At 38.0% G+C, this 26,291-nt stretch overlaps 1 protein-coding gene across 3 annotated transcripts in view; it reads left to right on the forward strand.

Moving 5' to 3' along the window:
* The first annotated feature begins 2,366 nt into the window (after positions 1-2,366).
* Positions 2,367-26,291, forward strand: part of FAM135A (family with sequence similarity 135 member A) — a 65,945-nt gene continuing 42,020 nt past the window's right edge. For all 3 annotated transcript variants that reach the window (XM_066314986.1, XM_066314987.1, XM_066314988.1), the window contains exons 1-2: positions 2,367-2,451; positions 6,011-6,131. In XM_066314986.1, coding sequence (XP_066171083.1) covers positions 6,055-6,131 — 77 coding nt within the window. In that variant the 5' untranslated portion in view covers positions 2,367-2,451; positions 6,011-6,054. The remainder of the gene's footprint in view (positions 2,452-6,010; positions 6,132-26,291) is intronic.

Here is a 26,291-nt window from a genome sequence, read left to right on the forward strand (position 1 = left end):
TATATATATATATATAGTTATTTATTTCATATAATAATTATAACTGTGAAGCTTTAAAAAAATAATTAAGAAATCCTGACGTAAAGCAGTCTGTTCTGAAGTATTTTTCTAGTGGTGGAGATGTTGTCTTTTTAAAATTTAGATGATGAATTGAATAAGGTATTCTAGATATTTCTGCATAAGGGTTTTGTTTGTTTGCTTGGTTTACGACATGATGATTATGCAATCCAAAATTCAACTACCATTTCTTTTCTATACCCTCACCTTTTTAATTATGGAGAAGCAGGGTTTATTTCTAGATCTAGGAAGCTCTAGTCTCAACCAGAACACTGTTATATCAAGTGCTGCACAGCTGTGAAAGGATTTCAAAGGACAAGGAAGTTATGCTTGCAGTAGTGCAGGCTCTCTGCAGGGAATACAGAGAGAGAGGTGAAATGATCAAAATAACTGACTGATTCTTTGCAGCACCATGCTGAACTAATACATGCAATGAATTATGCTTTTTCAGCCTCACGATAATTAAAATAAAAGGCTATTAGCTTGGATGAGTTTTGGCTGTACGGATAGATGGGACATATTTCTAATTGCATGCAGAAAAATTTGGCACGTCTTCTGTACAGTCTTGCCAGAGTCTATGAGAACCCAGAGAAAACTAAATGAAAAACAATGTCTAGGTTTCCAGTCAGGTTGTTCTAGTATGCACACTCAGAAAGCAGGCATTAGGAATACCCTTGCTGGTCAGGTCAAGAACTTTGTTTTCACAACACTGAGTTTCAGCTGAAGGCAGTGTCCAAGAAATAGCTAAAATTGGAATTGAAGGCAGTTCTCAGGTGGGGGGACAAACCTATGAGTCATAAGCACAGAGATAGATGGTGGCTGAATTTGTGTTGGCAGGTGCTGGATCTCTGAGCATACAGGAGAGGAGGACTGGTAAAAAAGCTCAGGGATGGAGGTTTACAAGGCTCTTACAGCAACTTTGAAGAAAAATACTACTTGAATGTTAAATTAATAGCTGGAAACAGACTGGAGCAAAATTAATACTTGGTTTTATTTTCATTAGTAGATACTTTAGTTTTACTTTTGATTTCCACTGAATATAAAATCCTAAATCTAAGGCTAGAAAAAATTCAATTCCTCAGAATTTATTATGTTTTTTCTCTCTCTCTTTTAAAGAAAGAACTCAGTCCTCTTTAAAAGAGAACTGGTATGACACAGGCTGTAATGCATTGTTTAACAAATGTAATAAATGTTGTTGCCATATTTATAATCAGGATTTTACTGAGTTATTACTAAAAATTTGTGGTATCAAAGATGTAATACTAACATGACATGCACAAGTGAAATCGGTTTTAAAAAAATCCAGATTTTTTTTTTTATGTTCTACTTTCTCTGTTTTCTTCCCTCTGAAGCTAAGGCAAAACCAGTTTGGTTTCACAGCTTGCCTGCACAAGCTGTGATAGATTTTGTGTTTGTATTTCTCTGAAATATATATAGAGAAAGATGCAAAGTTCCTATAAGAGGGTAGAACTAAGTGTTCTTTTTTCTATGTCTTTGAAATCTAAAGGTCATCAGATAAAAAGAAAAGAAGAGATTTTGCACTTTTTAATTGTGTTTTTTAAGTACTGTAATGATTTCAGAGTGCAGGAGAGATTAACTGATTTTTAATAAACAGTTTTAAGATAGTGGTTTATCTGGAGCTCCAGGGAGAGTTTCACAATATTAGGTGGTGTTGACCTACCTGCAATGTTTGCTCTAAGAAAGTGTGTTCGTAGTCTAAGGCTCTTCTTGTCCCCTGAATTTTGGCTCCTGTGGAGAAGGGACCTAGGATTTATCAGGAGGATCTCATCCGACCTGTTCTTCTAAGTCGTCTCCTCCCTGGTAGCTGTGTAAGGCTGTGTGGGGGCTTGAGCTGTATTTGATGACTCAGGCCTGAATATCCTCCTACCTCTTCATGGCTGTGTTGCTGCTGGTGAGCTGAGAGTCTCTCTGAAGACTTGGGGAGCCTGTGGGATGGCTGGGGGTGTACCAGAGTCCTCTGGGAGCTTGGAATTCCTTGGTGAAGACAGGGATAATTGGGTTGGACATAACAATGTCAGCTTTGCCAGAGTACTGGCTTCATGAAAAGTTGTATTTTTTTTACTTTGTTTTGTAAAAATACATGTCAGACTGCTACACTTTAGGAGAACTGAAAACTGCAGTGCAGGACCCAAGGTCAGATTAGAGAATGCTAGTAGGCAGTTCTTGTGTGATTGTTGCAGAGGTCATGATAAAGATTGTTACTAGAATGCAGGAAGAGAGACTGAAGTACATAAGTATTAAAACATTCTAGAGGTGTTGCTCTTAGTAAAACATTTGTTTGCTTGTTTTTTAGTTCGAGCAGTATGTTTTTGACAGCAGAGAACTGGAAGACTTGTTGATTGACATACTAAAATGGAGTATTTACCAGTGCAGGTAAGACATTCTTTGAACGTCTTTTTGCAGTTTCATTTCTCAGTGTTGTTTTGCAGTTCCCAGTCCAAATATCTAGATTAATGGCAGTGTTGCACAATCATTTTTCTGAAAACAAAGTTGGTTTAGGAGGTTTCTGTATTTTGAGTTCACTCTTAGGTGCTCTGATGCAGCTGCTATAAAGCAGCACTAAAATGATTGATTTAGGAAAAAAAAAAAAACCAAAGAAAAGAAACATCTTTTTTTCTTTCAGACAAATCTTAAAAATGTTATCTTGTGATCCACTTGGTATTGTGGCCTCAGGAAAGATTAATTTGGATAACTAAAGAAGTGGTGAGGTGGTGTGGGGACAGCGTGGACCAGCCAGGATATATAGGAGATTTTCCAACTTAGGAAAACAAGTAAGCCCTCAGAATTATGATGGAAAAGAAATACTTGGCCCACAGTGTAGGATAAAGTGGCTTTAAATGACATTTTGACTATTGGAGATGTTAAGTTTCAGTGCTCTAAGTACTTTTAAATATTGAAATGCTGTTTTGATTCTAAAAGTTTAGCTACCAAAAGTTTAGAACCCCCGTGTTCTAATTTGCGTATTAAAGTATTGTCAGACCATCTGATAAGGGCTTATATGCTGCATTAAACTCCATTTCTCATGTACAGAGCTCCTACTGAAGGATTCTTTTGTTTTTTAATGCAGTTTAATATCTCGGTTTCCAAATGCTAATGGTGTGCTTTAAAATACAACAATAAACTCATGATGTATTAAAATGAGTTGTGGACTTTTGTTGTAGATGAAGTTTGTGAAGTGCAGCTGTAAATTTGACAGGAATCTGTACAACAAATACCTCTACATAAGTCCAAATTTTTGTTGGCTTTTGTATAATTAGTGTACAAGCTTAAGGAATTGTCCAGGTTGAGTTTCTACTTTAAAATATTTACTCACTGAATAATACTTTCTATTACATAGTTCACATAACTATAACTGTTCTGTACTAACTGTTTTCCTTTGCACTGGTATGAGAGATTTTGGCAGAAAAGTAGTGATGTGGTTTATGTCAGCCCAGGGCAGTGAATGTTCCCCTTCTTCCAGTTTAAGGTGCCTGTGGCACAAGCTGATGCTCAACAAAAAAAAAATGCTATTCTCAGTGGTCAGCTGGGTACCTGTGGCAGCATGCAGCACTGCTTACTGGACATGCTGTTCTGTGAACTGTGCCACAGTATTTCTTACTGGTTTTGCAGTTGGTACTGGAGGAAAGCACAGACAGTTTTTCCAAATGCTGTTTGTAGTTGAGCAAGAGCTGTGTTACTGGATTAAAATGCAGGGTGTTGTGTCACGCAGGGCTGTGGTTGCTGGACCCTGTGCTCAGTCTGCAGGGAAGAAATTTCCTGCCAGTCAGTTTTTAGTGGACTGGCTGGAAGTGCTAAGTAAGCTTGATAGAGAAGGAAGGGAGGGAGTGGCCCTAACTAGAGCCATAATATACACAGTAGGAATACCACAAGTTCACTGGACAGCCCTTTTGGCAGTCATGCAAGATATGGCTCTGTCTTAAGTTTTTTTTAGTTGAATTAACTCATTCATAAAATGGACCTTTGACCTTACCTAGTTGGACGGGTTCTGGATTGTTCTGGGTTTTCCTGCTGGGGACTTGAGGCATCCTGATCATGGCCCAACAGCAACCACAGGAACAGTCTTCCGTCTCTTGATGGAGGCAAACTGTTCAGCGAGTTAGCACAGCTTGTTGTGCTGGGAAGTCAGAGCCTTATCATGTCTTCCTCTGGAGAATTTTGTTTAATCAAAATGCAAGCTGGGTGAGAGTGCCCCATGGTATCCTTTTGCTTTCCCTTGAGTTCTTTAAAGGGGCTTCCTTCTGAGGTACTGGACAGTTTCATGCATAGCACGCAGGGTTTATTGCCCAGCAGCCAAGGGTCACAGTGGGTCTAGGATCTCTGGGTCTGCTCTGTGGCAGGTCAGGTTTCATTTGCAGAAGATACACTTGCATTTTGGTAGGTGGTGCCCATGTGATAATGCAGTATTGCAGCCCCAGAGAATTACAATGCAGAACATTTTGATTCTAGCTTTATAGACCACAGAGGACATCCTCATACAATACTATAGACAAAGCAATGGAAGAGGGAATTACTGCAAAGCCCTGTAGGTTGTCACTGCCAGTCTTAACACTACAAATTGTAGCAAAACTTGTGTCATTGTTCAATTAGTCTCTTGAAGATCTTTGAAATTCGAAGGATGACAACATTTTTTAGTCAAGCTGAGTTAGTTGCATCATCTAGATGCTGTAGTTTTGATCTTGCAGTAAGGGTCCTTGGAAATTCCTCTTCCCTTATTCCGTCAATAATGTGTTCCTGTGTTTTTGTAAAGTGCATTCAGAGTCCCTGTATTGGCTGTTAAACCAAGGTCAGTATTAATGTCTGTTACAGTGCTTGAGGTGTTTCAGCTCCTCTAGATTGTGTACAGAAAGGGAAATCTTATCTTGAGTCATATTCCAAGACAATTTAGTTGGTAGGCTAGAGGCTGTGCCCCTAAAGGTAACTTTGTTTTCAGCTGACTAATACCTGCTGCAGTCTTGACTTGTTTTGCCTCCTACTCTGTTTCAGTCTCAGTACTGCCTGCTATGTCACAAACACCCAAATACATGTTCAAAATTTTAGAAACAAAAAACCCCATAATCTATTCGAGCTCCAGACAATGTCTACTGCTTCTACATCAGAGCCAGAAAAATTGACTAATGTGCATGAAGTACAGCCTGCTCAAGTTTTTTTGTTTGCTTAGTCCTCAAACCAGACATTGCTTGCAGAAACTGGGGAATTTGAAGACAAGTGTTTGCAGAAAGTATAATCTGTTTCATTAATCTAGTTGATAGTTGAAGGAAATCCAGCAGAACTTAGTAAAATCTGTAGGTTTTTAATTTAGGTATCAGCAGGCAGTTGTAAATTAGCAGGAACTTGCTAGTCTGTAGCTGTGAAGATGACAGTGAGAATTATCACTTTACTACAAAAAAAAAAAAAAAAAAAAAAACCAGACTAAAAATAGGTGTGTTGACTTCCTTAACTCCTGCCTTCCCCTGGAATCTCTCAGTCTAAAGCCTTACATGACCTGGTCAGATAATTTCTCTTTACTGTTTGGCTACACTGTAATTCAGCTGTTGCTGTCCTCATGCCAGAGTTGAGGCTCTGCTGCCTGCATGGTCATTCTGCAGCAGCAAAGGCTGGAAGCAGCCCATGCTCTTTTTCTCCTTGTCAGAGTATTTTTCCCTCTCCAGCCAAGAACCAGAGCAGAACTACAGTATGTAGGTGTCAGTAAGTGCCAGGATTGTATTATGCTGACAGTGTGTTGTGATGCTTCTCTGATAACACTTGATTCCTTCACAAGAAAGGTAGAAGTTACAGTGAGCTGGATTTGGTACATCCTATATTCTTGTTTACCTCAGGGCCTGCATATTTAGGAAGCTGTGCAAAACTGTGTGTAACCATTGCCCTTTTTAAAACCAGATGGGGGTAACCCCCAGCTTGTGTTCTAAATAGTTTGTTTTCTCTTTATTTTCAGTAACTAAGGTGCTGACAAGTTTTGACTTCTTCATCCTCATAAACATGAGTGAAGTTCAGGCTATGGTAGAATTCTCCGTGGAGCTCCACAAATTCTTCAATGTGGATTTGTTTCAAAGAGGGTAGGTAGCACGTTATTTCAAACTTTACTCTGTTGGATGGCTAATGTTGGCAAGACCTTAATGGGTACTCCGTCATTTAGTGTTGCTTCATGTATACTGACTATTTTCATAATGATTTGAATTTTTTTTTATTCTGTATTGGAAAGTCATATTCTTTCTAGGATTTAAAAATAAATATTAATTTTTTTTTCTTAAAACCTAAATTGTAATACAGTATTTTTGTTTAATTGGAGATGAGGGAATGCCTGTAAATATGGCTTTAGACTCTCCTGTCTTCCTCTTACTCCTCCTCATCTCTGTAGAAGTCATTTTGACATTCTTTTCATTTGATATTACATTATTGTCCTAGATTACTTTCTGAGGCCCTTGTTTCCTATGGCTACACAGGAAATAATACTTTGTAGCTTATTTTGGAGCTATTAAAGATTATTGGTCCTTAAGTGTTGTGGTACATTAGCCTTCTGTCCATCCTCAATTAGACTACAGTAAAAATGCATGTTAGAGTTTAGGCTGTTTTAGTGTTTGCGAGATGGAACAAGGTGTATCAGTGTTGATTTATGATAACTGCTTTTTCCAAAACATTGTAGAGTAACTTTCCTCAGAAACATTTTAGTCATAAGAAAATACATTTGTGTTTTTAGCCTTGTCTTAGTTTAAGGTGTGTGTGTGAGAGGGTATTGTTTTCAGTACAGTTAGGATTTTTGTTGGTTTTTTTTTTTTTTTACAGAAGTGATGACCCATTATGTTTGTTACTATATGCAGTCAAAGTATATACAACTGTCCTCTTTTTTTTTTGAAAATTGTAATTTCACTCTTCATTGGAAGAGAAGGATTAAGGAAGTCTTAAGAGGTCTGGGGAAACACTGAGAATATTCTAATTACTTCAACAAAAAGCACAGTGTTTTGAACTTCAGCCTTTTTTAATCTCTGAAATTGGTGGGGGAGGAGAGGGTAGAACATGGCAGCACATTTACTTGAATAGAGAACCTGAAGAGAAGAAAGTATTTTGGTTGTCTTATCCTTACAATTCAAATGGTTCCTCAGAAAAGTAGTTGAGAAGCAAAGCACGGTGATATAATTACCAGTGCTTTCCCTGGCATATTTCTTTTTAGCTTACTCTTAAGCTAAAAAGGAATTAAATCACAGGGCAAATTCAGGGAGGTGGAATGCTGACATAATGAGAAAAGTGACATGAGGAGAGACAACTTCTGTGGTTTCAAGCTGAACCTTTAACTCTGGGCACGTTCCTGTAGAAATTAATGTCAGGAAGAAGAGAGAACTTCCAGAATAATTTGACAAACTAAGAAATGTGACTATTGCAATAAATTCAATTTGAGTAGGTTCCAGTATGTTTCTAGGAAACTGTCTTTGGGTTTATTTGAGATAGGATGTAATACTTCTGTTGCTGGAGGAGCTCTTGGATAATGGATTTAATGAGCAGAAAAGAAAATCTTTAGTTTCAATGTTAGCCTCCTATTTTTTAGCTACCACTATATTTAGCATGGTTTGTCTCACCAAAATCAAGTACAGAATTGATTGTATTGTGTGCATTCAAGCCTTCCCAGTGTGGCATGCTTGTCTCATGGAGTTAGAAACATCATGACCTTTTGAACTGTGTAGAACAAAATGTCAATTGCAAGTAATCACATCAATTTCCTTCTTAAAATTTAGTAGATTTTAATCCAAAGCATTTGCAAAGAGAGTCCAGATTCTCGCTCATTTGATTTACTGGAGATGTCATAATTTCTAGCTTAAATTTCGTTCTAGTCAGTTTTAGTTGTTTTTCTTTACAGCTTTGTCTTGTCTTTTGAATCACTCAATCAGTCACCCTTATGTATTTTAGATGTCAGTCTTTTGTCCCTTTTAATAAATATGAACTGCCATGAGTTTGGTCATTGGAATTTGTGGGACATTCCCCACTTCTCCTTCCTTTTTGGTTGAGTCCATATACTCTAATATCCAGTCAAACCCATTTTACTTTTTCCTTCTTTTATAATGATTTGAAGAAATCTGCCAACTTTTGAATCCAACTGTATAATTTTTTTTTTATCTGTATCTGTAGTGGCACTGCAGTTGCCAGAAGCACTTATGACTGTGTTTACTTTAACAATTAAATTTGGTATTTAAGGAATAAGTTGTTAAAAGCAGTGTTAATGTCCCTACATTTGTGTGGTTCTGGGGTTGCTTCAGACTAGATTTTAACCTCCTCTTCTGGACCAGATGTTTTGTATCATGAGTGTAATTTGAAGTTCTTTGTTATCAGTAGTTGGTTCAGACCTTTTTGTGTCCCCAGGGATTGAAGTGCATTTTGTGACAGGTAGATCAGAGTAGTTCCACTTCCTTGGGAGATATCCTGGTCTATGACTGGAAAGCTCTCAGTGAGCTGAACCAGCGTGCAGCAAACTGGGGTCATTGGGGAAACTGCCTCAAAACCACTCTTTTGATCTAAACTAGTCTAAATAGTGCAGACTGAGCCAAAATTTCTGTTAGTATTTTTCCCAAGATCATATTTATATGAAGGGTTATAACTATATTATTCTCCTAAGTGACCCTCTAAAGCAGACTATTTTCTTTACTTTTAGATAACTGTTACTAGTCCAAGAAGGTGTAACAGAGTGCAGATACTTCATTGCAATAGAATATTTGTCTTATTTATCCAATACAGCTATGTTGTTATGTTTTCTTATAACTGTGACATTTGCTTTAAACCCAGCTTGTTAAAGATGGCTCCACTGGTTGGTTTTTATCTGTTATTGCATTCAAGTTCACACATTTTCACACATTTTTTGTTTTGAGCTAGTGAGATGCGATGATAGGAATTTTTGCCCAAACAGTGATTGATATATGAGTATTGTGTGACAAAATTAATTAAAGAAATGTATTTGTTTGGGACCTGAGAGAATCATAGTCTGAGACTGTGAAGTTTCAGGCTGCTTTGTCATCTTTGCTCATAAAAGTTCCAGTAAGGTGTAGGATCTATAGTACTGATCTTCTATAAAGACAAAGGAAACATAACATAGCTTGACTGCAGAAGTAGGGAATGAGTTGAGTGGAAGATGGGTTGGATGATTCAGCTCAAAGAGTTGTGGTCAGTGATGCTAAGTCCAGCTTAAAGCCAACCAGTGGCACCTCCCATGGACTGATACTGGGTCAGTAGTCTCAGCAGTCTTTGCATAGAGTCATGGAATGACTTGGGTTGGAAGAGGCATTAAAGACCATCCAGTACCAACCCTCCTGCCATGGGGGAGGCACCTTCCATTAGACCAGGTTGGAGCCCCATCCAGCCTGGCCTTCAATACTTCCAGGGATGGGGTGATCACAGCTTCTCTGGGCAGCCTGTTGCAGTGCCTCACCACCCTCTGACTAAAAGAATTTCTTCCTCATATCTCATCTAACCCTACACTCCTTTAGCTTCAAGCTGTTTAAGTTCAAAGGCTTTGCTGTGAGAACAGGTTGCTTACCCCCTCATTTGCATACATTTTGTGCGTGTCAGCATACATATGTGTCCTGAACTGAGGTATAAATGTGTTCAGAATGTCTGATTCTAGACTGGTTACTGAAAGTGCCTCAGTACTTTCTAGTGTGGTTGAAGTTTGCATGTTCCATCATGGGATGATGGATCCTGATGTCTAACTCGAGATAGTTACACCTTTTCTGTGGGCAGGGAGAAGAGTTTCCGGGTAACCCTCACTTGTGACAAGATGAGGTTTTCATTTCCCTGGAGCTGTGTATTGCTTTTTTACCTGTAAATGGCATATCTGCTGAGCTAGAGACTTAGCTAATAGTTTGTAGTTTAGCACAGTGCACACATTGCACAAGATCTGCTTTGAAAACAGCTTCATCTACATTTTCCTCATCTCTGTGCATTCTTATAATCCCAGTGTTAAGTTCTTACTTTGTCACTAACCTTTTGTTACTTTGTCAGTAGTATGCATGCACACACAGCTGGCCAAAGCTGCATTTAGAATACTTTTAATAGTAATGTATCTATGTGGGGTTTTTTTTGTTTTTTTTTTTTTTTGTTTTTTTTGTTTGTTTGTTTTTTTTTTTTTTTTTTTTTTTTTTTTTTTTTTTTTTTTTTTTTTTTTTTTTTTTTTTTTTGGGTACCTTTTTTATTTGTAAGGTACAATACATGCAGTTTCATTGGGGAGTTTCAGAAAAAGAACTTCCTAATGGTTTTTTGGCAGTATAAATTTGCTTTTACATAAACTATGAGGGGAGTAAGTAAAATAAAGTATTAACAGTAGTTCTTTATTGCGTATTTACTGCTCAGTACGTCTTAGTTTTCTATTATTTTACTTTGTTTTGAGTTAAAAGATTCTTGTAAAACCACATGAAGAACTTATATTTGTAATGTAATCTACCACACTTCTTTAAAGTCTTTTTGCTTTAAACTGTTGTGCCACAGATGGAAGAATAATACTAAATACTTTCCACAACTAGAGACTTCGGCAGATCCTAACCTAAAACATATTTTTGAAGATGTATCATATCTGAAAGGTTATTGGTAAGATTGCAGTATAAGTTGCCTGTGAACCTAAATCCTATTAAAATTCAAAGGAATTTAAGCTTCAGAGACTACTGAAAATATAGTCTTATGATACTCTTCTGTTCCATAGATTTATGTTTTTCCGTGTGTAGATGCTTACTGATGTGTCTGAGCAGCATTGACATTTTATGTTTCCATGCATGTGGTTGTGTAATGTAGCTTAAAAGAAAATAACACTGAATGCGAGTATGAAATTTAATGAATCTTATTATGATTACTCAGTAATGCCATGAGAAATAATACAATATATGAAAAGCTGTATTGTTTTCTGGATCCAGTGAGTTGCCTACATTAATTTAAAAAATTTTAAAAGGAAATTAAAATTCAAAATGTATGCTTCCAACAGGACCACTTTTCTTCCTCATGGCTATATCAGAAACAGCAAGGTTTTGTCCTTAAATGAAGAGGTAGCCCTTGCTAAGGTTTGTGCTGCTAGCATATGATTGAAAAACAAACTCTTGATGGACAAGAAACATTCAGGTTCACCTGTTTGGTTTTCTTTCTAATTCATACAGCTCAGACATACTTTTACTTTCAAGCTACATTTCTGTATGACATATTTTTCTGGAAGTAAGTGTTGTGAATTGCCTTCTTGACAGGATAGCTTATCTTTTGAAGTATTGCACTGTGATCTTTAGTTAATGCAATGCATCTTTACAAAGAGAGAAGAAAGCTGTCAAATTTGTCTAACAGTTGTAAGATGAGCTCTGTTTTTCAGCTTGTGGTTTTACAGTAATACAAATAGCAATTATACAGATTTAAGATTTGGAGGGCTAGGCTGTAATCTCAAGGGAATAGTCTGTCTAGAAAAAAATATGCAAATATTTTTGGTCGTGGGGTTTTTGTTGTTTTGGTTTGGTTTTTTTTAAGTGGATCAATTTCTGATTCTAGTCGGATCAGTGTATGCGCACATAGAGATTCTGCTTTCACTAAAGCTAGAAAGGGTAAGACTAGGAATGAGCGGTGGGAAAGTCTTATTTTAATTCTCATTGCTACAGAAGTTGAAACTTAGTATCATCAGTTATCCTCTTGACCCCTGTAATGCAGGATGTCTCAGACAACAGTGACTTGGTCTGATCCCAAAGGGCAGTTACAATTTAAAAGACTGATTCTTGTCTTCTAAAATATGAAGTCTTATATTTGTTGAAAAGAGGGGTTAGAAAAGTAAGTGGAAACTGAGCACTGTTTCCTTTGAGTTAGCTGAGAAATTAAGGTTTTTTGAAGCACATCAAGTGGAACTGAAGACACGGAGAGGTTGTTATGCTTTCTTCTTCAGTTATCTGAAGTGCAGTGCCTGTATTAGGAGACTTACAGCCACACAGGGAAGCTTGTCTGGGGGTCACCTAGAGCCACTGTAAATTGGACTCCTATTTTTGAATCCTCCTCCCCACTCTTCTCCATGGTAATTCCTAGAAGACTGTACTCCAACTTAAGAAACTAAATGAGATCCCAATGCTATGGTTTTTAGCTACAGACTCTGACCCATAAAGATAATTGTACAGATGCTTATTTCTTCAATCATTATTCATAGAGGTATAGCTAAGAGTTGGTAGCTATAGTTGTCCTGAGGGTGTGGTTGTTTCCCTGCATCCCCCCATATTCCAAAAACATTACTTCCATGTATTGTAATGCTCATGGGTGCTCATTGCATCTTTTAGACTTCTCAGACATGGGGTACAAATTTCAAATCATCCAATTTTTATTCAGATTTTAGTTCTTATGCTTAAGTAGTACTTACAGACATTTTAAGAATAACAACTTTTGCAATTGAAATTATGATCTTGCAATGGAAAACATTTTCACAACTCAGAATTAAAGATGTAAGATGTCTAATGGAATCCCATCTCCTCCAGGCATTCAATTTGGCAAAATTTCATTTTCTAAGAACAAAAAGATAAGGAGCTCAGATGCCTGGTTATACCATCTTGCTGCCTTTCTGGACCTGACAGTGCCGTGGTAGGCAAGTTCTTTGGTGTGACAGTAATTTGCTGTCCTTTGAGACTGCTTTTGAAGGGAGTCTGTGCAATTCATTCTTTCTTTATGCAATTGAAGAAATAGGAGTCGTAATGTATGTAAGACCAGGTACCATTTCACACTGCAAAATAACAATTGTACCTCAGCATGCCTTGCCATGAAGTCAGTCAGGAGAAACATGATCAGTGAGTTTAGTTTAGTGAGGGCATAAGTGACAGTGTAAGACAGGAATGAGTATAAAAGGATTTTGTCTGGAGAAGACCCATTCTTTTATTCTATAGAACATGCATCTATCAGATGTGTATAATATGAAGGTAGAATGGGCAGAAGAATAGGTGTTAGCTGAAGGCATTGCAATAATTCCTGAGTGTGCACCTTCTTTTTCTAAACTGAGTTTTTCTGAGTTCAGGATTCTGGAGTGGCATGTGACAGCACTAACAGTTTTAACTTTGCATTGAATACATATTTAGTCACTAAATTTGCTACTTTTAGATTCTTTCAAGTGTTAGCACCTTGATGTGCAGAAGTTTGTAGGTTGAGCATACTGTTGCACTTCAAACCATCTCACACTGCGAGACGGTGGCAAAACCCAGAAAAATCTGTCATTCATAGGTGTTTCGCCTCATTTATGTGTGCTTGGTTAATACACATTATAGTTACAGCAGAAATATTGTTCTTTAAGTTAGTTTACCATCCACAGCTATGTGAGGGAAGGGAGAGAGAAAGATGCATATGCTGTGTTTCAAAGTCTTGACTGCCTTAGGATACAGCAGAAATTTCTAGTATTGTTGTCTTTTTGTGCCTCTTTTGCTGCACATACAAGCTAATAATGCCTTTATGTATGCCTGTATCTGTAATCACAAACAGCACTTAACCGGATCATCACATACTGCAGAGAACATTTAGCTTTGCTGGAACAGGGAACCAGGCTCAGTCCCACCACCAAATGTAGACTCAGACTTGCTGCCTCCACTTCAGTCAGGTGCTTGCTTCAAAATCTCTTCCTCTTTTACTTCTTATGCCTCCTGCCAATTACTGTACTCCACGTAAAGTAACTCATCAGATTTTTGAATTTTTTTTACCCTTATTTCACTCCACTCCACTTGTTTGCCATTTCCCATATTCTGACTCACATTGGCCATGGTGGAAGAAGCTTAAAATATCTCCAAATACTTAGGAGGCCCTCTAGACGGGACCATCATGTTCATGTTTATGCATACATAACTTCTTTTGTTGATTTGCAACGTTTTAAAATTGCTTTAAAAATTTGTCTCATATTTCCTCCAAAATATGTTGAATGCCTTAGATTAAGTGATCAAGACCTCTGCTGCTAATAATTTTCTATATTCATGTATTTTTACTGCAAGAGCTAGCGTCTAAGCTATTGGAGATGATCAGATGGGGGAGAAGAGGCATATTTTTCACTTCTGCATGTTTCTTTGATGCGGATGGTTGTGCCTGAGCATTGGGTTTTTGGTTTTTTTTTTTTTTTCAGTGGGGGAGAGGGTAAGAGAGTATATCTAGCATGGGCCACTGTTGATGCATAGCCCAAATCTGGTGTTTAGCATAGCATTCTCATCTATGCATTATTGTTGACTTGAGCATGTATCTACCAAAAGGTGTGATATGCATGGTCTTCTGCTGCTTTGTTTGCTCCTGCAGTCAGATCAGTAAGATGGGCTTACTTTTGACAGCAGTGTAGTCAGAGAGTGGGTTAAGCTGGCAGGAGCACAGGGCTAATGGTATAGACCTTTCAGGTAGGGAGATCTGTTGGATGGCAGCTGCCTGAGCAGGGTGATTCTGTTTCTGGTGCTTCCTGTGTGCCTGCAGTCATGCTATTTTACCTTACGGTTGGTCAGCTCAACATGGTATACCAGCAGAAAAAAACCTGGCAAAACCAGAACCATTCTGCGTTATATTTTTTTTAAACCTCCCTGGTCCACATTTACTGTCAGTGCTGGTGCAGAAGGAGTATAAAGTACACAGGAGGAATGGGGTGACTACTTCTGTCACCAACTAGTATTTGGGTTGGTTTAACTGTATTCCTAGACTGTGTCCTGAGAGAAATGTACATAAAAGTTCCAGCCTCCATGTAAGGAAGACGCCTCTGGAACTGGAGAGACCATTACGTCAGTGTGATCTGCTCAATGAGAGCAGCCATAGATTAGTATGTTTTGAAACAGAACCTCTGTTTGAACTTCTGCATTCATCTCAGTTGGCATCCATGCCCCTAGGATACAGAGTTATGACAGACATCAGGTATGTCAATTCTAATTTCCCTAAACCCTCGTGGAGATACAGAGCTTGCCTGGCAATACCAACTTGCACTTTCCACCTCCCATGCTGCTGGCAGCTTCGTGCTGCTGCAGTGCCCTGCTCCATGGGTTGTGCTGGCTGAGCTGCTGGATCTGACCAGTGTCCAAAACTGCTCTGCAAGTGGTGCAGAGCAATTGGTGTAATTGAGAAAGGTGTCAAATGTCTTGTAAGGGTGCGTGCCTGCAGTGCCTGGGAGGACAGGACAGGGGAAAACAGAATTCCTTAAACTTCATTTCTTGCAGAAGTCTTTACATTATAAAAGTACAGTCTAAATTTCAAGACATTATTCTTGACATTCCCTTACTATAAAGAAGGATAAGGTTTCCCAAATACCAGCTAATTTGACTGACAGAGAAGGAATCAGATTATTGCAGAAGTCAGAAAGGTCCAGCTCTGGAATTCACTTGGCAGAGAAAGGGCCCTTAACCACCTCCAGAATGCCAAGTCCCTTTATGTAGGTCAGCTCTGAAAGGAGGAAGGAGGAGATGATAGAAAGGAATCCAGAGCAGCAGAAACCCTCAGCTTCCAACTCTGCAAAGAGAACTTTGATTCTTCTTCAGTGGATTTTGCAGATCCCAGCTTACAGGGAGCAGTGGTGGGAGGTCAGCCTCATAAGGGAAACAAAATGAGTTACATGCTCAGATGGAAAGTTTGATGCTCCTCAGTGTGTGTAGAAAGTTAGTCATACGATCACCTTGAAGACCATCTCTGCACTTCAGTCATATTGCTATGGTTAGTGCTTTGTCTATGGAGTTTTTCTCTTTTCTTGATCATGTTCTTCTCATAGTTTTCATCTCATAGTACTTTAGCTTGCCTTCCTTTCAGCAATTTGTTTCCTACCTTTCCTGAATACCTTCCTATGTAAAATTAATTTCAAAATATTTTGGATACCATTTGAGGTTTTCTGCGGTGCTTGTTACAGTTTTCTCAAAACAGAAGCCTTTGAAAAATGGAGACTTTAGAAAAACAATTTTTTTTTTTTTTGCTTGCTTGCTTGCTTGCTTGCTTGTTTAATTGGTTTTTTTAATCTTGTAGAACAGGTTCAGCAGGTACTCTGTGTCCTCAGGGTATCCAGCTTGTGGAACCTGGCAAGAGAAAAAGGGGTTTGGCTACTTAGTGTGTTTTTTCTTCTGTTACTTGTTTCATTTATTTAAACTGGCATCAGAAGTTTAATTCTTATGAGTGTACTGGATAGGATAGGTTGTACCAGATGGAAGATACTGTTGCTGTAGGAGGTGGCTTTATCATGGCAAAAAGTCTGTTCAAGAAAGTAACTCTTCTTTTTTATGAAGTGGAAAGAAGTGGAGTTTTTGCTTTCCAACCTTGAATGCTCACTTTACTCTTTGACATTAATAAGCTTTTAGGATCATCGTAATTTAGAGTCTTGACTTGTGTTGGAATTACACTTAGAGTCTTGACAGGTCTTGATTTATGCTGCTAACTTTTCATTACTTGCTTGTGACATTGTTCTGGTAATATTCTCTGAGATTATTTCTGAAGATTTATGTTAAATGCATAAATATCATGTGCAGTCAGCTGTTCTGCTTCTCAGTGTTTTTGAAGTTGAGGAAAAAATTATTTACTTGAAGTGGCAGTACAATTTCATATTATTTCTGAATGTGGAGCCCCACCACTCGCCCAGCTTTTCTTAAGCCCATGTCATGTCACCAAAGAGAACACTTTCTGTCTTGGCTGTGTGATCCTGCCTTCTGCTAATAGCCCCTACTGGATTCTCTTTTCCCCTTTCCAGCTGGATGAGCACGTTGGTTTGTTTTACCATAGAGCTGGTGGAACACCAGAACTTATTTGAGGAGGGACAAAAATATACAGAAGAGGTTTTGGTCTGCAAAATGCTTCTACCTGTGGCAGTACTGGCTTAAGGTGATTTAAATGAATCACGCAAATGTGCCTTGCTTGAAGGAAAAAGGACTTCTAAATCTGAGAGATTACTTTTCTTTCTTAGTGTGCTAATAACATCACAGAGTAGTATGTTGTATTTGAAACTACAGTGTTTCAATTTAAAAAATTAAATGACAGGAGCTAATGTGACTTTTATGAATGACACAACTTACTGCAGGGGAAATGATGAAGATGTTGGTAAGGGATGAAAGTGATTTCTTTGATGCATTTTATGTAAGATGTGGTAGTTCATCACATGGGCTCTTTTGTCATTATTTTTTTGCAACAGTTTTCTTTGTGGTATCTGCATTTCCATCTCTGGTTAAATGTTTGCTGTTTGCTATTAAGACAGAGATTGCCTTTCATTAAAATAAGGTGCAAAGTGAATTGTAAGGCTTGTATACTTGTTTACTGACAGATGAGAGGAACAGAATTGCACAGCTGCAAAAGTTAGAAAATTTGCAAGACTAGTGAATGCCAGAAAATGAGTCGTCTTCTGGTCTCCCATCTGTTGCATTTGCTAAACTCTGATTTCAAAATTAGCCTGTTATGATATGTATTAGTAAAAACTGATGCCTGTTTGCAAGGGGTGAAGCTTATAAAATTGTGACTGTCTATACCAGGAAAACATAACATCCCATACTTTTCTCCCCACAAAACTGAAAAGTTCCAAGCCACAAAATGGTTAAACAATAGTGACACATCATCTGCAAGGCTAGTATGCTGAATCAAAAAATCAAATGAAAAATATTTTCAAGCTAAATAAATAGAATTGAAAAGTTGTTGTAAGAGAAAAAGAGAAATCATTATTCCTAAGATAAGCTTTATGAGACTGTTGTACTTTAAAGATGCAAGGAAATTTAAAATAATTTCTTTCTTTTTCTCTTCAGTAAGAATAGGAAATAAAAGAGGAACTAAAATTATAAATGTAGAATAATATAAGTTAAGATATATTTGATTAAATAAGAGCTCATCTAGTACTGCATGTTTATGTGTTTCTTTAAAAAAGCAGTACTTATTTGAAACTGTTCCCATTCCAAATATTTATTAGGAATTGCAGGAATTCTGCCTGAGTGTGTTTTGTGGAAAGAACACAGTGAAAAGGCTTTTGTAATAATAAGGCAAAATCTCCAGTTGCATTTACTTTCCCCTCTCTTCTGTTTTACGTATTTAATCCTGTTTCATAACAAGCTGCTGTGACTTAGTTGAGGTATTAGTCTCACAAATAACTCTTAGCAAACTTTTGGTCTAATTACTGTTTTGTTTATATATAAGACTAATTTTCAGAAATAATGTGTGCTCTAGACATGTGAGGTACTTCAAAAAAGTAATTAACTTTGAAGGAAACTTTCTTTCAAGTAGATGAGAACCTCTTATCTATTTCCTGTAAGTTTGCCCATTGTGTTATGTATCTTAATAAAAGTCAACTGGAAAACACGTGGATTTTTCATTGAATGGATTGCTAAAAGATTTTAGACATAGTGTATGATAGTTTTCCTGCTGTTCAAGTATCTGAATTAGAGTTTCTCAGATAAATCCCACAATTGTAGCAGAGTGTAATCTCATATTGGTCCATATTAGAAGTACTTATTACAAAGTAATTGCAAGATACAAATCTTTCTGTGTGTTCTATACTTGTATTAAATAATTCCCTGTCTAGATAAGCCCTTTAACTAGTTTGGTGTCTATTTGGTATTCTGTATGCCCCAACTGGGTTTGGTGGGATTAAATTTTTATAGATTTGTTTTATAGATTTGTTTTTTAGACCAATTCTGGATTTAATTTTGCACTTCAGTAAACAACATTTTACTGTCTGTGCTTTTTTCTGTCTTTCTCTGTTCTCTTGTTTCTGTTCCATTGCATTTTATTTTACTTGTGTTCTGATTTTCCTCTTGCCTAGATTGCCTTTCTACAGAATGCTTATGAGGTTAAAAAAAAATCTGGCAAATTAATGGTGATGTTTAAGATAGAATATTTGTGTTCCACAATCACATGGAATGCTTTAAACATTACATGTGTACTCAGATTGCCTAGAAAAGTATTGCCTTGTAACTGTATGAAGTGCTAAATGTCTTCACTGTTTTTAAGATTTTTTTATTATAAATCTGTGAAAGAATTAGGGATGCAGGATCTCTCCAGTAGCAAGAGGCTTATCTTGTAGAACAGAGTGGTGTTTAACAGAAATAAAGGAATATTTTTTCTCATAGTTGGATCCTTTTTCAGTATTTTGCTGACTAAACCTCTCACTGCAGTGGGACTTTTTGTTAGTGCGCTTTTTCTTCCATGGGAAGAGGTGTGATCTCTACAGGACACAGCTCTGCCAGGGTCAGTTTAATGCTGCCTCTGTGGAATTGGGGCCCTCGGAGCTGCCTGTCCCTCTCGAGACTCGCTCCTCTGTCTGTTTTCCTTCCAGTTCCTCATTTCATTGCCACATTCCATATTTGCAAAGCAGTGCTTCCTCTCCAGCTCTGTTTCCTCCTGCACCAAACAAGTCGTGCTTGCTTGAGCCATAGTTCACCTTGGAAAAAGTAGAAGTCTTAGTGGCAGTCCACAGTAGAGGGTATGTTTTTAATAGGGTCCTGCACTCAGTAGATCCCAAGAGCTCTCCTGGGGTTTTGCATATACAGAGTCACAGCTGTTCTTCCATTTGGTTAACTGATAAATTTAGAATCTGCCCTGCAGGTGACCCAATGTGCATGTGAGTTTTACAGTCCACGACATTCAGTGCTTGCTCTTGTTAATGTGACTGAGCACACTGAAGCGTGCAGTGGGATTTAGGGAAGAGGAAAGCTCAGACTCAGCTGTACATGCTTCTGCCTTTCCTCTTCCTGGTGACAGGAACTGCAAAAAAGTTTTACCTCAACGATGCAGTGTGTTATGAAGCTTTTTCAGAATGTACACTTGCCTTGGAATGTTCTTTAGCTGACTAACTACATGGTTTTTCAAGTAAATTCTTGTGCAGCTATTGCCATAAATGCTCATATTCTTTTTTAATGCATGAGATTTTTTTAAATTATTTTAATAATGGTTGTACTTTATGACTGCATTTGCACGCATTGCTCCCTGTAGTTCCATGTGGGAGCATAAAAAAGTCAAATTGCTACTACATCATACGTTTCCATTTTGGTCAGTAGCAAGATACATTCCAGTTACTGATAAACCTATTTCCTGCTCAGATTAAAAATTACCATTTTCCACAAATGTGGTAAAAACGCCGTTACTTATGCCTGTCTAAATGAAGTTTCCCTCCTAGTGGGGATAAAAAAAAGGAAACGTATCACTTTTGCAGTGCGGGAAAGCGTTTTCTGGCATATGCCAGATTTTTGAATCTTCAAGATTTTAATATTTTAACTTGATGAACAAGATTTAATCCTTTATACAAGATGGACAGTAGAGGTGCCCTCTGCCTACAGGAGAGCAGTAATTCTAGCTATTTCAGAACACCTTTACCTACAAGGTCTATAGTAAGGACACTAAGCTCCAGATGCCCTTGAACCTTTTAATATCATGGTTATGTATTTGCATATAATGACATTGAGGACCAAATGACAAACAGACACAAGCATGCACATGCATATATTTACTGAAGAATGATTGCATAGACTGGGTTTGACAGAAAGCACCTGGATATTTATATAAGCTGTCCACTCCAGCTTTGCTTGTATATTGTCTCAGTAGACATTTCAAATGTTTAAACTGCCTCCCACATTGAAGCAAAAGCAAAGGTACCTTTTGGGGGAGTGGATGTCAAACTGCTTCAGGATAAAGGTTTTAAAGTATTGCAACTAGAGCAAGAGATCTGGTGTTCATCCTAGACCTCATGTCTGTGGCCAAGATAAGTAAAGGCAAATGCTGTAAGCATTTGGAGAAGGAGGGATTGGCAAATTTTCAGAGGTGGTATTGTAGATCATCTTTTTTTTTTTTTTCCTAAGTCAACGACATTTGAAATTCAATAGGAAGTAAAAGATCCTGCCTTTCAGAGAAGCAAGTAAATCAGCTGTTCAGAGGGATTTTGCCTGTGTAGAGTTATGAAAAACAGGAGTATGCTGGAAAAACCTGGAATATGCTGTATTCATAGATGTGTCTGTGCTTGTTTTGTGTACCAGTTCCTGACCATATGTGCTTTTTACTGTGTTGCCTTTCAGTCATCAAGCTGGAAATTGCTGAACCCTTTTTTCAGGTTTCCTTTAACTTCTGGGATCATAGTCACTAATTCAGGGTGGAAGGAATAGTAGCATATCACACAGTTCTGACCCTCCTGCTGAAAGGAGGGTCAGAACTTGATACCAAGCATGTTGCCTGGAGTGAGTGCTGTTCCCTCACGCCTTGACAGCTTCCATACGTGGAGATTCCATAGTTTATCTGTTCCAATGCTTAACTATCCTTAAGACTGTTTCAAGTTCCATTTAGTCAACTTCCCTCTGGAGCCTGTCCTTCAAATCATATCAACACCGTGAACATGAAGCTGCAGCATGCTGCTTGTTGTCTTGAAAAAATGGTTCTAAAGACTCATTCAAAATCTGTTCTTGGTGTGGTCAGACCTTCATCCAGCTGTGTTCCCTGCACTGCCTGTACTGCAGTGACTCATGTTAAGGCTCAGCTTCCTTTGCTGCCATTGTAGCCCAGCCTTTTAAAGTGCCAAACCCTAGCTGTATCATCTAAGATCACCCAATGTATCCTGCTGAATTATCGGGTGCTGATTCTAAACATCATGGGATAATCTGTCAGGGTAATTTAACAGTTAATGCATATCAGACTCTTGCTTATGATCAACTTTTTAGTGCATTTTCTGTCATACTGTAAATTAAAGTTCTTGGTGGTATTTCTGTTTTGTTCTCTGTTTAGTGAAATAAACAGTTATCCTGCTTGAGCTAGTGGCACAAATGATAGTCTGATGCATGTTGTTGTTTTTATGGGTGATTCTTACAGTATATCACCTTTCTGAATGCCATTGATTCTTTTATTCAAAGCAGAGTAGCTTTAAAGCATCTTTTTCAAAGTACTTGTGACTTCTTTGTTTCTGTAAAAAATCAACCCTTAATAGTCTGAAAATGGCAGGTTTTTTTCTTGTAATTCAGTCAAAACAGAGATTAAGGAACAGATTATAAGAGTTTTTTTCAAAATATTCTTTTAAAATGTTTACATAAAAAACACAACTAGTCTATGCTTAAAGAATCCTATTTTTCTGGAATCTTAATGCTGACTGCAAAGCTTGAGCTATTTTCTTTTTCTAGCATTTCTGCTCTGGAAAGCAGTTTTATATAAAGCTTTATATGAACCCGAAGCCCCTGTGTCTGTTACCACTAGAGCATTTGTCTAGGTTACCATCAGATCAGGACTTGAGAAGGAGCCAGACTGGTGCAAGATCAGTTTGATTATTCACCTGTCAATGTTCCTGGGACTTAGAGGTGCATGTTAGAGAAGATGTGCTCTCCTGAGGTTGGGCACATGAGTCTCACTGGCTTTGCTTTAGCACAGGCCGTGCTCTGAGATGTTTGTGCTGGGTTCTCCCTCCCACTGGGCTTCAGGAAAGTTTAGTATAGACACTGATGGACCGGATCTGCTTTGTCTGAAAAGTTCTAGTGGTAAATGTGTAACTGCGTGACCTGAGTGGGTTCTCCCTCCCACTGGGCTTCAGGAAAGTTTCGTATAGACACACTGGTGGACCGGATCTGCTTTGTCTGAAAAGTTCTAGTGGTAAATGTGCAACTGTGTGACCTGAGGGTTCTGGTCGATAACCAACTGAACCTGAGCCAGCAGTGTGCCCTGGTGGCCAAGAAGGCCAACAGCATCCTGGCCAGTATCAGGAATAGTGTGGCCAGCAGGAGCAGGAAGGTCATTCTTCCCTTTTACTGGGCACTGGTGAGGCCACACCTTGGGTGCTGTGTCCAGTTCTGGGCCCCTCAGTTCAGGAAGGACATTGAGATGCTTGAGCATGTCTAGAGGAGGCAACGAGGCTGGTGAGGGGCTTGGAACACAAACCCTGTGAGGAGCAACAGGGAGCTGGGGTTGTTTAGCCTGGAGAAAAGGAGACTCAGAGGTGACCTTATCACTCTCTACAACTCCCTGAAACGTGGGTGCAGTCAGGTGGGGGTTGGTCTCTTTCTCTAGGCAGCAACTGACAGAACAGTAGGACACAGTCTTGAGCTGGGCCAAGGGAAATATAGGCTGGATATCAGGAAAAGTTTTTTACAGAAAGGGTAATAAAGTATTGGAATGGTCTACCTGGGGAGGTGGTGGATTCACCATCTCTGGATATGTTTAAGAAAAGAGTAATTGTGGCATGGTGCCATGGTTTAGTTGAGGTTAGGGTTGGGTTGGACTTGATGATCCTGGAGGTCTCTTCCAACCTAAAGATTCTGATTAAGCCTGCCAAGTTCCACCGTTTGGAAGAAGCTGGACTGGGGTTTGAAAGCATTGGTAGACTAGAGTTTACTTCATCAATCTGGGCACTTTTGCTGCACCATTGGTTGAGTGATCTGTAACATTGTTATCATATGGGATTTTCCACTGCTCAGGATACCTTCATTCTCTCGTTAAATTAGATAATGGAGAGTTGATACATGAGACAGTGGAGAGCTGATTTTATTCAGATCTTATTTATGGAGTGTTTTAAGGATATTTGGAACAATTGAATGTGATAGGTGAGTAACAAGTCCTCGATACTGAATTGTTATGTGTAGGCCCAAGCAGATACAATAGTTTAGGCTTATGAGTCAGTTGTCCCTATGAGAACTAAACAATGTTTATAGTTCAGCCAGGAAATAATTGAAAGTGACTTGAGGGGTTTCTTTGTTTTTAATGGAAATGGAAACGTTGCAACACAAATTGCTTAGTGGGTTGAACAAAAGATAGCAAAACGAGTAAGTCAAGGCTTGGGGAAAAGAGTGGTGAAGCTTAATGCGTTTTTTTTCATTACTTTTAAAATTTGCTGTCAAATGAGAAATCTATGTCAATACTTTAAAAAAGTATTTTCTTATTTACAGATTGCAAATATAATACTTTTGTGAATCAAGTATCTATCCTGTTTCAGTATAATAGCTCTTCATCTGCAGATAGATCCTTAATATATACACTTTTTAAAGATGAATGACAGCAAATAATTCAGGTAAATACTGTGTAGGGGGCTGTTGTTCTTTTTTTAAATACCTTGGTGCTGTTAAATAATTTTGTCATCTATCTAGGCATAAGACTTTGAATTAATGTTTACGTATTTGTCCCTTGCTGAACTCCTACAAGATTTTCATATTCAGAGTAACAGGTGAATGTTTGATGCTCTAAACTGCTTAAAGTATAAATCTGCTGGAAATCAAACCCACCTGTCTCAAACAAGCAAACAAGATACTTTAATCTCCCCATGAAACCAAATAAAAATATCAGGCAGGTAAAGGGTTTACTGAAGAAAATGGATAGAATGGTCTACTCTTGATTAATTACAAGCAAATAATAATAGGAAACACAGGATGTCCTAACAGCCTTTTGGTTTCACAAATTACATTTTAAGCATGAACAATTTTATTGATCATTTTCTTTGAGGCACAAATTGGAAACAGTCACTTAATAGTATCTCTAGGGTGGATGAGTCTTATTGGATTAAGTAACAGGAATATCCCATTGCACCTTTTTTCTGTTCAGTGCTCAGTTTTTCTTTTGTCTTGCCTTTCATTTTACCTTGTTACAGTTCTTATTCAGTAATCTATCCACATTTGATAAAGTTGTTAATCCTGAGTTAAATTTATGCTCTGCAGAGATGTCACATGCTTCTAAACATCAGCTGAGACTGATGCAGATTTTGGATTTTTAAAATTCTAATAGAATGACCCCATTTGGTAGGCCAAAGCCAAGGTGAATTAAAATAAGTGGCATATCTTAACTTACTGTGATATTTACTGAGATAATTAATGTTTTAATAGAAATATTAAGCAACAAAATATTTCACATAAAACATATCAGTAATTGATATTATTTTAATACATGATGAAGTAACAAGCAGCATGCTTTACTATGAGAAGCTGGTCATTTGGGTCATGGGAAGATGCAGCTAATAGTGGTAGGCATTGGGCTCTTGACAAATGTTTACTGTGGATCCAAAAATGACACCGAAGCTGGGGCTGGTGGAAAGTATCTCCTTGCTGAGGCTATTGTACATTATCATGTATCATGTTTCTTCAGTATAGGTGAAATGAGTAACTAACTGGATGATAGAAGTCTCATCTGACCCAGAAAAAAAGGAGTACGTCACTGTACTACACTGAATCCTCCTGGGTTAATGTTGAGAGGGCACCCTTAATCTTTTGTATAAACAATCTCAATTGTTTATACTCTTGGAGAAGATAACAGTGAAAGCTTAATATTAATTTATATTTCTTTAGCCCAATACAAAACAAATTAACTTATTATTTATGAATCACTTAGGGAGCATATTTGTAATCATGCTTGACCCATAGATTTCCAAAAATGAAATATCTAACTAGTAGCTTGCAATGGGTTAACTTTTGCTCCATTTTTAAAAAGTAGGAATCACTTTATCTCTTATCTTTAACAATGTTACTGCTTCACTATATTCCTATTCTTTGATATGTAGGTTTTAACAAGACTAAAGCTGACTTTTTAATTTTGTGGAAGAAATAAATTAATAGCTTTTTCATTGGCTGATAAGGCTAATACACAGTCACATCAGTTGCAGTGAAGTACTGGATGGTGAGCTTCAGTTGAAGTGTTAGAAGCCAAAATCAGAAAACCACAAATAGATTGATATGGATTGGGAATTTTGGGGATGATGAAAACTGTGACTGTGATTGGGTATACGCTGTGAGTGGAATATCAAGGGCTGAATATGTACTCCTAAGGGCATTTAGGACCATGCTTCTGCCAAGATAGGTGGGGTTTTCTTCCTCTCTGTGCCTATGTTTGTGCTGCCTTCCTTTCACTGGTCTTTATGTTTGTAGAGCTGTGTGGTAGGTCACATCAGCTCACTGAGGAGCTGAAGCTTGCTCAAACAAAAATAAATTATCTGAAATGGATGAGATAGTTTAGAATGTATCGCCTAAGTGTATTTGTGGGTGCTTGTGTTATTTAAAGGCTTCCATAAAATCAGTCTGGTGACAGTTAAAGATTTCTTAGGTGAAAGTCAAAGTTGGAAATGGGATGGTGCTGAATAAAATGAAAAATTGTTTAGAGATGGGGTAGAGACTCCACAGACTTGTGTTGGGGTTTTTCTCAATTTTAGTCTTGAAGCCTGCAGTTACTGGCCTTGATAGCATAAAGGTGCTGTCATGTTTTAACTAGTGTGACCCTTTATTTGCACTTTTGCATAGCTGATAGCCACAAACAATATAGGGAGTGTCTGGTAAGTGGTGTGTTTTCAGGGGATCCTGGAGGAGGGATTTGTACAAACTGCAATTTCACCTCCTTCAGTGGCA

Source organism: Sylvia atricapilla, chromosome 3 (genome assembly GCF_009819655.1).
Source record: "Sylvia atricapilla isolate bSylAtr1 chromosome 3, bSylAtr1.pri, whole genome shotgun sequence".
Taxonomy (NCBI): domain Eukaryota; kingdom Metazoa; phylum Chordata; class Aves; order Passeriformes; family Sylviidae; genus Sylvia; species Sylvia atricapilla.